This window comes from Oenanthe melanoleuca, chromosome 1A (genome assembly GCF_029582105.1).
Source record: "Oenanthe melanoleuca isolate GR-GAL-2019-014 chromosome 1A, OMel1.0, whole genome shotgun sequence".
Classification (NCBI taxonomy): Eukaryota; Metazoa; Chordata; class Aves; order Passeriformes; family Muscicapidae; genus Oenanthe; species Oenanthe melanoleuca.
This window is the reverse complement of record NC_079334.1, coordinates 14,348,502-14,361,065: the sequence shown is the minus strand read 5'-3', so window position 1 is coordinate 14,361,065 and position 12,564 is coordinate 14,348,502. Positions and strand designations below refer to the sequence as shown.

At 48.6% G+C, this 12,564-nt stretch overlaps 1 protein-coding gene across 1 annotated transcript; it reads left to right on the top strand.

Annotated features, from left to right (window-relative positions):
* The first annotated feature begins 1,163 nt into the window (after positions 1 to 1,163).
* Positions 1,164 to 10,741, top strand: LOC130264574 (ankyrin repeat domain-containing protein 18A-like). The gene is made up of 15 exons (XM_056512869.1): positions 1,164 to 1,274; positions 1,472 to 1,592; positions 2,963 to 3,597; positions 3,663 to 3,952; positions 4,479 to 4,593; positions 4,846 to 5,019; positions 5,108 to 5,211; positions 5,930 to 6,041; positions 6,989 to 7,164; positions 7,348 to 7,441; positions 7,587 to 7,753; positions 7,932 to 8,025; positions 9,555 to 9,721; positions 9,935 to 10,028; positions 10,478 to 10,741. The coding sequence occupies exons 1-15, from the start codon at positions 1,164 to 1,166 to the stop codon at positions 10,739 to 10,741; spliced, it is 2,718 nt and encodes a 905-aa protein (XP_056368844.1).
* The last annotated feature ends 1,823 nt before the right edge of the window (positions 10,742 to 12,564 follow it).

Below are 12,564 nucleotides of genomic sequence, written 5' to 3'. Positions count from 1 at the left end.
ACACATGGGACTCTGTGACCCCATCAGCATCCCCTTATCTTTAAAAGCATGAAAGTGAATTTTAGCCCATCCAGCTATCAAAGTCACTAACTAGAGCTGACATTGTAATCAGAGGGTTTTTTATTGATAACATTCTGAAATATTTGACATGGAATTAGGGTTTCCCAGTCTTAGCTGGGGAGTAATCTGCAAAAACGAAACTATTTGTGGCTGAGCATGTGTCCACTTGAAAAGTTGAGATTGAAACCTCCTGAAGAGCACAGAGATGACTTGTGTTTACCCTGTGTTGCCATGTTTTAAATGAAAACTTGCCTTTCTTCGAAGAAGGCTGCAAGAAAACAAATAGATCCAGTTAAAAAATGCGCTTTGCTTTCCATTTTTCTATTAAATGGTCAGACTGACTATAGACACACTCTCAAAATGGTTACTAATGGTAATTTCCTAATACTCATAGAAACTTAGGGTTTGCAACCTGAACCTACTTAGCTGTGGTTTCAGCAAAAGAGCATTTTTCCATTTTTTAAAAATATTGTTGTTATTGTTTTGGCTCTTCTTTCTAGAGAACAGGTCTAATAAAACAGAACACTGCTAATACACTGAGAATCAACTAATGAAAGTGACTGCACATCAGTCACCTCAGCACAGGAGAATACTGCCAGAAGCAAACATTTGATAAAGCTGTGAAAATTTTTTCTGGAAAGGGAAATAAAAATTTTATTGTATGTACCATTCTTAGTGATGAAGGAAAATATTTCAAAGGGCTGAATCACCTCCCTAAAAAGTAGTACTATATTCCCCTTCCATTGCAATAAATATTTTTACTGCTAGTCATAGTAAAATGCATTCCTGTTTGAATTAGGTTTTGTTTGCTATCTGTTTTTCGAGTAGTTTCTAAAGATAGGAAGAAGTGTTCTGAAAAGGTGTTCCATTAGCCAAATACCCTATGGCATACTGTACCATGGCATCAGCCCCAAATTATATGGTAGCTGAACTACCCAGTGGCATCCCTGTAGCAGTACAATGTTGAGAATTACACCAAACTTAACAAGTATTTTGCTTTCTGTAGTACGTTTTCACACAGACCGTCTGCATGCATGTCTGTATGCCTCTGTGTCGGTGCCAGCTTAGCCCCATTTACCAGAAAGTAACTTTCTGAGTCTGCCATGGGTGTTACGGAAACTTCCCGGTCTGACCATTCCCAAAAAAGGCAGTCACACACCCAGGGCCAAAGGCTTTCCCTGCTGGAAGCGCAGCCCCTGCACGGCTCCAGCGACGTGAGGGGCCCGCGCTTGACACACCTGCCCACAGCCCCTACTCACAGTGTCTGACCAGGCTTCCCTACCGCTCCGGCCCCGCCTTTCCCACAGCACAGTCTGACATCTCGCTCCGTATTTCCGTGCAGTAACACAGGAACGGCTCGAGCTGCTGCCTCCAGAGAGCACCTACATGAAGAACCTCTGGGCTTCTACAGCCGTACGGTCGCCTCCTGACCCAGCCTCTCTCCTCCGCTCGAGTCTTCGGCTTCATCCCCCCCACCATGTGCAATGACTTGGCCGGCGTCACCGGTCTTCATCTCCTTTGTAACCCGAAAGGTCGGCAATCCACTCAGCATGAAAGAGGCTGCCCTTATTCCTTCATGGGCTTTCCCCTGCCAAGTGATTGACTGGATTCTGCCTGAAGCAGTTCTGGAAGTACTCACCAAAACAACCCATAGGCTCAGGGTAAATAGCTTTAGATGTGGATATTGGCTGCTGTTTTTTATTTGGAATACTTCAAGGTCACTTTTGGGGAAATCAGAACATACCCAAAATAATCCACAAATATATGCACTTTACATCATGTCTAGTCCTGTGTGAAACAACTCTCCCAAAGAACCACAGATTTATGTGCTATGGACTTTTTGCATGTACCACCCATGCCAGGGACTCAGTTCCTCAGCAGTAATATGGATGGATATTATTGGTATCACACTTACAAAATGGTGGGACTTCAGCATGTTTCACATATGGAGTAACCAAGAGCAGGTCTCTAATTTCGGTATGTGAAAAGAACATATTTTAACAGCCTCATAACAGGTGCTAGAACAAATTACGAATAAAGACAAACCTAGTTCCAGTTCATACCCTGATTCAAAAGTGGACGGAAGCCAAGGAAAATGGCCATACAACCCCTACAGTGCAGGAAATTCCTCTAAAGCAACTTGGCATCACTGTTGTGGAGCTGTTTTAAGTACTTGCATGTCCAACACACCTGATGCATTTCAGAGACGCAGCATACCTAATGGTTATGGGAGGCACTCATGAAACACACATGCCCATCAAAATACATATTTTCATTTTACAGGCTCTACAGTCATAGAATTGCAGGATTGTCTAGGTTGAAAACATCTTTAAGGTTGTCAAGTCCCACTGTCAACCCAGCCCTGCCAAGTCCACCACTGAACAATGTCCCTGAGTGTCACCTTCTGCACTTTGAAATGTTTTAAATAGTTCCAGGGATGGTGACTCAGCCACTTCCCTAGGCAGCCTCTTCCAATGCTCGACAAACCCTTCTGTGATGAAGTTTTTTTCCACTTATCCAGTACAATCATATCCTGGTGCAACTTGAAGCATTTCCTTTTCTCCTCTACTTGTTACCTGGGTTAAGAGACTGACCCCCCACCTGGCTACAAGTTCCTTTTCAGATCATCATGGAGAGCGATAAGGTCTCCCTGCTGTTTCCTTTTCCCTAGGCTAAACACACCCAGTCGCCTCAGTCATTCCTCATAAGACTTATTACCTTCCAGGATACATCCCTAAATCAGCAACCAGGCTTCCATATGATCACATACTCCGGTATTGCAGCCTTGGAGCGATCATCTCGAGACCTCCGGCGGCCGCCGCCCGCTCGGACTGGGATCCGACCCCACCCTGAGCTCCATTTCGGGGAGGTGTGCGCAGCAGCGCCCTGGCCATGCGCTGAGGGCAGAGCCCAGAGCGAGAGAGGCGAGAGCTGCTGGAGCGCTGCCGCAGCCTCGGGCCCGGCCGGAGCAGCGCGGGCCGTGCCCCGGGGCCGTCCGAGGGCAGGAGGAGCCCGGGGCCGTCCGAGGGCAGGGAGAGCCCGGGGCTGTCCGAGGGCAGGGAGAGCCCCGGGGCTGTCCGAGGTCAGGCAGAGCCCGGGGCCGCCCGAGGGCAGGAAGAGCCCGGGGCCGCCCGAGGGCAGGGAGAGCCCGGGGCCGCCGGCCGCCTCACGGGCCCGCGCAGCCTCCTTCGGGGAGCCCGCCGAGGCCTCGCCCGTTCCCGCGCCCGTTCCCGCGCCCGTTCCCGCGCCCGTTCCCGCGCCCGTTCCATAGGTCTCCGCCCTCGGTCGTTCCCCGCGTGCCGCGGCCTCGCGTGGCGCCGCAGGCGCGTGGGGGACGCGGTTCTCTCGTTGCCCGTGGTTATGCTGCTGCCGCGGTTCTGTTGCTGCCGCGGTTCTGCCGTTCCCCGGAGCCGGCGCTCAGAGCTGCCTAACCCTCTCTGGGAGCAGCAGCTTGTTCCGCGTTGGGAGCACTGCGCGTCCGTGCCGCCTTCTCGGAGGTTTCTGGCCGCAGCCACCGCGTGGGGCGAATTCGTCTGCGTTTTGCTTAGTGCCTGTCCTCATCCCCTTTATTTCCTTGTCCCTGTTCCCATCCCCACCCGGAGGCAAGCAGCGCCCGGGTCCTTCCTTGCTGCCGGGTTGCCCCCAGCAGGGCCATGGCGTTGCACGCCCTGCAGAAGAGACTCAGGGGGCTCTTCAGCGATAGGCGACAGCAGTCGCCATCCAGCAGCCCGTCTGGGCAGCCCTGTGCCACCACCAGCGGTGCCGCCGAGCACAGGGAGAAGGTCCAGGGCAGGCTGCACCGCGCGGCTGCCCGCGGCGACCTGGCCTGGCTCAGACGGTGGCGCTGGTATTATAAGAGAGTCGGCATCGACCCGCCAGACCAGCAGAGGCGGTGAGTTCTGTGGGCCGCGGAGGGGACACCTTGGCTGCTTCTGCAGGCGCTGCTGCGGCGTTTTCTAAGCCGAGCTCCACTAGTTCTTGGCAGGCTTCTCGTAAGGGAAAGGCAGAACGAGAGCATCAGCATGGTGCTGATGACCAACCCCCCAGCAGCTTTGGATGCCATGTGCAAGCAGCGCTCTTAAGGCCGTGGGTGAGATCGCGTCCAAGCTAATGGCTTGAAAAGCGAGATTTGTCTTGTCAGCTGCACAGGAGTGAACTCTAGAGCTTTTCACGGCTTGGAGCTGCCTTCTCGGCTCGAGCACTGTTGGAAGTGCAGGCTGCCGGCCTGCCGCTTTGCCGTGCTGTCTCTGTAGGGCTGTTCGCAGCTGCTCGGACCTCGCCCATTCTCTTCTGCCCGGTGGCTGATGCAGCAGCAGCAAGTGGGAGGAAGAGAGGCTGGGCAGGGTCCCCAAGGCTGTGTAAAAACGCTGATTTTAACATCTTTTTTTCTGTATTGAGACTATCTGTTTCATTTTTAGGACGCCTCTGCATCTTGCTTCTGCGAATGGCCACGCAGATGTCATTAGATATCTAGCAGGAAAGAACTGCAAGCTGGATGTGGCTGATAACTTAAAAAGAACTCCACTGATGAGGGTAAGTGGACTGTGTTCTGATCTTGTAAGTGGAGCTCATTGACAGTGCATTACAGGAGAGGTGTCTTGCATGATTCCTTACACAGAAGGGCCATAGAAGCATGCATGTTGTTACCTGGCGTGGCTTAGGCCTCTGTTAGCTAAATCCTTGAAGATGTCCTTCAATTCCAACATTCAGGAGATGAGCGAGTTGTGACAAGAGGGACACAAAAATGTTGAAAGTCTTCCCCCCTTTTTTGTGTGTTATTCCCAGGCAGTACAGTGCCAGCAAAAGAAATGTGTGGCTGTTCTGCTAGAACATGGTGCTGACCCAAATCTGGCAGATGCTGATGGCAACACTGCCCTTCACCTGGCTGTCCTGTCTGGTAACACCACTGTAGCAGGGCTGTTGCTTGAGCACAATGCCAGTAGTGATGCTGAGAACCAGGTAACCTTGGCATGCGGGTAAAGCTTCTCTTTTGAACAGGTGCTGAGCTTCTCTTTGTTTTTCTAATGGAGATTCTCTCTTCTTTCAGGAGGGATATACCCCCTTAAAGCTTGTCTCCAAGCAGCATGAAGAGATGCTGGAGTGTCTTCTAAAAAAAGCAGGTGATGGGTGTGCTGCTGAGCAGTGTGAAAGGTGAGGGATTTGCCTAAACAGTACACAGGCCTCCTCAGTTGTCAGCAAGTGTGACTGAGGAGAGGTATGGGAATGAGCTTAGAAAAAGAAGGAAGAGCCACACGGAAGGAGATCCCCATGTGACTGGTAAATGCAGGGCTGCTCTTGGCTGCTCTCCAACCTTCGGTACTCTTGTACTTTGTCCACTGAGGACTGTCAGAAAGTGTTGTCTGTGGTGTGCTCTCCCCACACATACCAGAACTCACTGGGAAACTTGCCATTAGCTCAGCAGCAAGGTTGCTCGACAGGAGAGGGGGCTTTAAGCAAAGGAACAGTTGGTGCATTAAGTGGTACGAATGGGAGAATTGGGAGAAAGAGAAGCAACTTGTCCAAGGGGAAATGCTGGGTTGCAACCACACGAAAAGACAAAATGTCTTGCCGTGTAGATGGTCAGGCAGTTGAAGAGCTTGCCCCAGGAGTTGGTGCAGATGCATCCAGGGGGATTTTGAAGAGCAGCAGAAGGAGCCCTAAATAGCAAGGCCTAACATCATAGTTGAGGCTGCACTGGGGAGGCAGTGGGACGTCCTGAGGTCCCTTCTAGGCTGCATTCTCCAAGCTTACATGTACTTGGCTTTCCTTTCACTGTGCTTATAGGAAAGGGGGAAACAGTTGATTTGGGAGCAATCAGGGAAAAACTATGCCAAATTGGACGTTACCTATCAAATTTTGGATGCTTTAGGACTGCTCTTGCGGTTACTACAAGCCATGAGGCTGATGTGGAGGAAGAGAACCTGCGCTTGCAGGAAGACAAACTGCACTTGGAGGAAGAGTTGGAGAAGGTTAAAGTGGAGGTATGGAAAGCCTGTCCCAGGAGAAATAAATCATGGTGTGCTTGTTGCTTTCCTGTTCATGGTGAAAATTGGCAAAAGAGTATTCTGGGAGACAGAAGGAGAGAGACCTAAATAAGTAGTGGATATAGTGGGCTTTAATCTACCTCTGTCCCTTCTGCCTCTGCTTCCCCCCACCATGATGAGTTAGACCTGCCTCTCCTCAGGGTTTCCCCACTTCACGGTCAGGGGCGTGGGATTCCTCTCTCTGCTCCACATTCGAGGTCGTCCTGGTTTAAGAACACTCCCCAAGCAGCCCAGTGTGATTCCAAACTCCAGAGCAGGTGTGACGGTGCAGTTAACCTGGGAGCCTTTCTGAAATGGTGCTCACTGGGATATAACTGCTGCTGTCTCTTCTGGCCCCACCACACTGAGGCAAAGCTGCCATTCCTCAGGGATCCACTGCTTCCCCCTCAGTGGGAGCTGGCACCTCTCTCAGCGCTGCATTTGTTGTCTCCGCCACTTGAGAAAACTCCCCATGCTCCCCTGGCAGTGTGCTGTGCTCCAGAGCAGGTGCACTGGAGCAGTTTTCCTCTGACACTTCCAAGACTCCTTCCTTCTTTGGGAATCAAAGCATGTCAGTTCATGCTTTCATGCAGTAGCAAATAAAGTGAATACAAAGAGCATCACCACAGGTCCCCAGAAGGCTTGGAGCAGCAGTGTCAGTGCTTAGAACCAGGCTCTAGGGAATCAGTGGAGGGATGGGAGAGGCTGCTGTAGAAGAATAGGAAGTAACACAGCTTGTGTTCATTTGCTAGTAGAATCAAAGCTCTGAAGGTACTGGAGATGATTGCAGTTCCTTGGGCAGAGGGTATGGGCTGGTATCTGCAGCACATGAATCTTGGGCAGCAGCTGACTCCTCTGTATAAAAGCTCACCTGACAACTGTGGATTCTTTCTGTGGCTTTACAGTTGCAGGAGATGGAAGAGAAATATCTAAATTCTGAGCGTTGTGTTCAGAACTTGATGGCTGCCTTGGAGGAGAAAAATAGACAAGAGGTAGCTGCTACCCTGGAACTGGAGGACCAGCTGTCGGCATACGTTGAGTACCAGAGTACTGTGAAACAACTGGAAGAACACATGCTACGGTGAGGGAACAACAAGTGGGTTGGGGTGTCTGTTGCTTGCAGGAATTGGGAGGAAACAACAGGAAACATACTCTGATTTTGAAGGACACTCTTGCTTTTGATTTTGTTTCTTCACATTGTACATATGGAATTGGTGCTCTCCTTGGAGAATTTTCTTTAATAAGACCGATATGTCTCTTTAAGCCTTGAAATTCAGAATGCCAGATTGGAAGCCACTGTCCAGCAACAAAGCAACAGGACTGAAGCCCTGCAGAGAGACCATCAAGCCTCTGCCTCAGTAAGCTGCTCATACTTGAGATGATTACAGTTCCTTGGGCAGGGGGTATGGGCCGGTATCTGCAGCTGTGAATGCTTGGGCAGCAGCTGACTCCTCTGTATAAAAGCTCACCTGACAACTGTGGATTCTTTCTGTGGCTTTACAGTTGCAGGAGATGGAAGAGAAATATTTAAATTCCGAACGTTGTGTTCAGAACTTGATGGCTGCCTTGGATGAGAAAGACAGACAAGAGGTAGCTGCTGCCCAGAACCAGGTGTCAGCATATTTTGACTACCAGACTACAGTGAAACAACTGGAAGAACACGTGACACGGTGAGGGAACAACACAGTGAGACGAGGTGTCTGTTGCTTGCAGAGTCTGGGTGGAAACCACAGGAGAGATACTCTGATTTTGAGTGGTACTCTTTGGCTGTGTAGCTTCATGCTGTTTATCTGGAATTGGTGCTTGTTCTTGTGGGTTCTGGCAATAAGACCTGTATTTCTTTTTAAGCCTTGAAATTCAGAATGCCAGATTGGAAGCCACTATCCAGCAACAGAACGACAGGTTTGAAGCCCTGCAGAGAGACCTACCAGCCTCTGCCTCAGTAAGCTGCTCATAAATTTCTCTTTTCATGATTCCTGAGCCTAATTACCAATTTCTGTGGGTACATTTTATGGTGAGGTTTTCCTGGAGAGCCAAGGGGAGCTTGGTTCCTGCATTCTTTGAAATACAGGCTTCTCAGAAAGCAGCTGAGAACCTTGCTTTCACAGCAAGTGGCCTTTGAGTAGCATTTCTAGTTTTGAATAGAAGCAGTGAAGTTTTCCCTGCTTCCCCCTGGCAGCATGGGGCTGCTTAGCTGGAAAAGGAGGAGGGAGAGATCATTGGTTTTTTGGCTACCTGTTGGTAGCCAGCAGCATTTCTTTGAATTCACTCTGGAGACAGGCATAATTCTGCAACTGAAGAAGTAAAAGCCCCCATAATATGCTCAGCGCAAACCTCATGCCTGTGGAACACCATTGCCCTAGAAGGCAGTGCCACAGCTGCAGCAGAAGGTTGCCAATGCAGTTCTAGAGCAATCCACATCCAAATCTTCACTGGCAGTTACTAGGAGCCACAAGGCTGACCTTGAGAAAGGCAACCTGTACTTGCATAAGGAATTAACTAGGGTTTGAGCAGAGTTAGGGAAAGCCTGTGCCTTTAGAATGAAGCTGTGGGTACCTATTTCTTCCAATACACCTTGAAAAAGAACAAGACAGTTCAGGAAGCAGGAGAGGGACATAAGGAAGTAATGATTATATTTGGCTTTGTTCTGCCTCTGTCCCTTCTGCCTCTGCTCCCCGTCCCATAGTTCCTCAGGTCATAGCTGAGGTAGAGCTGCCTCTCCTCAGGGTTTCCCCACTTCACGGTCAGGGGCGTGGGATTCCTCTCTCTGCTCCACATTCGAGGTTGTCCTGGTTTAAGAACACTCCCCAAGCAGCCCAGTGTGATTCCAAACTCCAGAGCAGGTGTGACGGTGCAGTTAACCTGGGAGCCTTTCTGAAATGGTGCTCACTGGGATATAACTGCTGCTGTCTCTTCTGGCCCCACCACACTGAGGCAAAGCTGCCATTCCTCAGGGATCCACTGCTTCCCCCTCAGTGGGAGCTGGCACCTCTCTCAGCGCTGCATTTGTCGTCTCCGCCACTTGAGAAAACTCCCCATGCTCCCCTGGCAGTGTGCTGTGCTCCAGAGCAGGTGCACTGGAGCAGTTTTCCTCTGACACTTCCAAGACTCCTTCCTTCTTTGGGAATCAAAGCATGTCAGTTCATGCTTTCATGCAGTAGCAAATAAAGTGAATACAAAGAGCAATCACCACAGGTCCCCAGAAGGCTTGGAGCAGCAGTGTCAGTGCTTAGAACCAGGCTCTAGGGAATCAGTGGAGGGATGGGAGAGGCTGCTGTAGAAGAATAGGAAGTAACACAGCTTGTGTTCATTTGCTAGTAGAATCAAAGCTCTGAAGGTACTGGAGATGATTGCAGTTCCTTGGGCAGAGGGTATGGGCTGGTATCTGCAGCACATGAATCTTGGGCAGCAGCTGACTCCTCTGTATAAAAGCTCACCTGACAACTGTGGATTCTTTCTGTGGCTTTACAGTTGCAGGAGATGGAAGAGAAATATCTAAATTCTGAGCGTTGTGTTCAGAACTTGATGGCTGCCTTGGAGGAGAAGGAAAGAGAAACAACTGCTTCTGCCAAGAAACTGCAGGACCAGGTGTTGAAAAATTTGGAGACTGTGAAACAACTGCAAGAAGAGATGCAACGGTGAGTGAACAACACAGTTGAACCAAGTGTCTGTTGCCTACACAAGTTGGCTGGAAACCACAATAGATAGCTAGGTAGCCTTGTTGCATCACAGCAAATCATTATGGTTTTGAATGATGCTTTTGATTTGGTATGTTTTAGTCTGTTTTTTTTTTTTTTTTTTAATTGGTGCTCTGGCAGATGTTTATAATAAGGCCTTTATTTCTTGTTAAGCCTTGGATTTGAAAAGACCTGTTTGGAAGCAACTGTCCAACAACAAAGCAGCAGGATTGAAGCTCTGCAGAGAGAGCGTCGAGCCACTACCTCAGTAAGCTGCTCATAAATTTCTCTTTTCATGACTCCTGAGCCTAGTTACCTATTTCTATAGGGAAATGTTATGGTGTATTTTTCCCAGAGAGCCAAGGGGAGATCAGTTCCTTCTCTATTCTGCTGAATAGAGGCTGCTCAGAAAGCAGCCTAGGATCTACTTGGCTTTCATAGCAAGTGGCCTTAGAGTGTTCTCTATGGCCTGTCCTACAGAGATAGTGGCCTTTCATTAGTAGCTTTGAATAGTAGTCCTGCTTTGGGCTTCATCCTAAGTGAAAAGAATTACTTATAGTAGTAGCTCAGGGTTCTGCCTTGATTGCTGATGGTAGTGAGGAGGCACAGCTGCCTCTCTGAGCCAAGCTGGGCCCTTGAACTTGGGTACATACAATTGACAGGTGGGGAGAGTTCTCTTTTTCTTTGTGGTGGTTGAAGGTGCACTGTCTCTTTCAGGCACAGGCAGCCTCCCAGGAGAGACTGGAACACATCAAAGCAAGTCATCATGCTTCTCGGAGAAACCAGCTAAAAGACAGAATTGGAGATCCTGAATGTGAATTGAACAAGATAAAAAATACTCCACAAGACAGTACTTTCCCAGAAGAATGTGCACAGGCAGAAGTGGAAGAGGACAAGGAGCTGTATCCGGAGGAAGTGAAAACTAGACGATGCCTAGCAAAGAAAGTGGAAAGGCAAGTCCATATTTTTTTGGAGTGGTAATAAAAGTGACTCCTGTTTCCTCATGCATCTTCCTTCCAAATCACTCTTCTCCACCTGCTCAGCGTCATGTGTGGAAGCATGAGATGCCAGAATTCTGGTGCAAGACCCTTCCCCTTCATCAGGCTTCTCTTCATTTCTCTTTAGTGTTTCAGCAGGAACACCACAGTAGCAACATTATTGCATTAACAACATACTTTTCAAGTTGATATTGTTTTAACTGGTAGCTTATTTTAGTAGTCTGTATAATTTCTTCATCCTGCATACCACACCAAAGATCAATTTCATGTCCATTACCCTTTGAGTATGAATAGGAAAGAAAGATTAGTTCTGCCATCATTGCTGCCATAAATAAAACTTTGAGTATGAATAGGCCCCTCAGAAAACAGCATTAGATTCTGTGAAGGAAAACTAGAAATTATCTTTATTGGCTTCTGTTTAAGCAGTGGCTCTGAGCTTTGAGCTTCCCTTGGGACGGGGGGCCAGCCCAGAGTTGTTATGCTGGTGCCTTCCAGAAGAAGCTATGTAAACACAGGGCTTTCACAGAAGGCATCCAAGCCCTCATGCTGAGCAGTCCTAGGCGTTGGCAACACTTGCTGCTCCTTGCACCTGGTGTGAGGTGTTAGAAACAGGCCCTGTAAACAAGCTCAGGTCAAATGATGTGCTATTTTTGGAGGCTCTTCATCTCAGAAGTCAAATAATACTCAAGGACCTGGAGACTAACTTTGGGAAAGTGTTACTACCAAAGGTAACTGTTTGTGTGCTTTGGAATGTTTCAGAGCTAACAAGAGCCTTGATAAAGCCAATGCTAAGCTCCTCTGGAAGCGCCTTAAAAAGCAATCGTCAGTCACAGGCAGCACTGTCAGAGGAGATCTGGCTGCAGCTCCAGTTCTGCGTTCAACTGCACTGGGACATCTTGGCAACCGTTCAGGACTGGACAGTAGTGTGAGTGCAGGAGACAGCTTGCAAAGGCAACATAAGAAGTACTTGTCATCAAGAAGGAGGCTTGTAGCCTCTGTGGCCAAGGTAAGCATTTTGAAATACCATTCCTGACTCCTGCTGGAGAGTGGCAGTGTGCAAGGTTCTCCCTCTTAGCATGAAGTTAAAATCCATTTATTGGTCCACATTGTCTGATAGGCCAAAGCAACTGCTAATCCTTAAAACAGTGCACAGCTGTACAATGTAAGGCTGAAGACTTTTGGTCCTCAAAAACTTTTGGTCCTGTAAAAATTTTCAAGAGGGTCAAAGGCCACAAAGTATTTAAGTCAAAGCAGGATTTTACTGCTGCTTGTCCATGCTTGAAAAATACTTGAGGCTTGAGGGAAGTTGTTCTTTTGGCACCACTGAGAAGAGTTTGGCTCCATCTCTGTTACTCCACCCTCCTGGTACTTAATACCCACAGACAAGGTGGCCTGAGCTTTGTCTACTCCAGGAAAGAAACAGGCACAGCTCTCTCAGCCTCTCCACACAGCTCACGTGGTCCAAGGCCTTTGGCATCTTCTTGGCCACCACAGGCCATCATCTCCATTTGCCATGATACTTTTAGGTTTTATCACATTGTCTGTGGGTTGTAAAAATGTTTCAGGAGTTGTAGCAGTTACATTTGAGTCATATTATGTCTTAACTGTATGTTTGATGTATAATTCTAGGTACAGCTGGAACAGGAGGAAAAACTCTCTAAGGAAATGGAAAAAGGTAATGTATCATTACATTGGGAGTGTTTTAAAGGAAAAAGGTGACTGTTTCTATGTCTTGACAGCTTTCAAGCCATTACTTTCATCTTCCTCTGCTAAGCACAGAGATGTTTTTCTGCTAGCTCTCCATTT

What these genes read in the sequence shown, in the direction of transcription:
- LOC130264574 (XM_056512869.1), top strand. Translation starts at nt 1,164, where the DNA reads ATGGGTGTTACGGAAACTTCCCGGTCTGACCATTCCCAAAAAAGGCAG. An exon ending in CCCTGCACGGCTCCAGCGAC is followed by an intron (nt 1,275 to 1,471) that starts GTGAGGGGCCCG and finishes GGGCTTCTACAG; the next exon opens with CCGTACGGTCGCCTCCTGAC. An exon ending in AGCGTCGAGCCACTACCTCA is followed by an intron (nt 10,029 to 10,477) that starts GTAAGCTGCTCA and finishes TGTCTCTTTCAG; the next exon opens with GCACAGGCAGCCTCCCAGGA.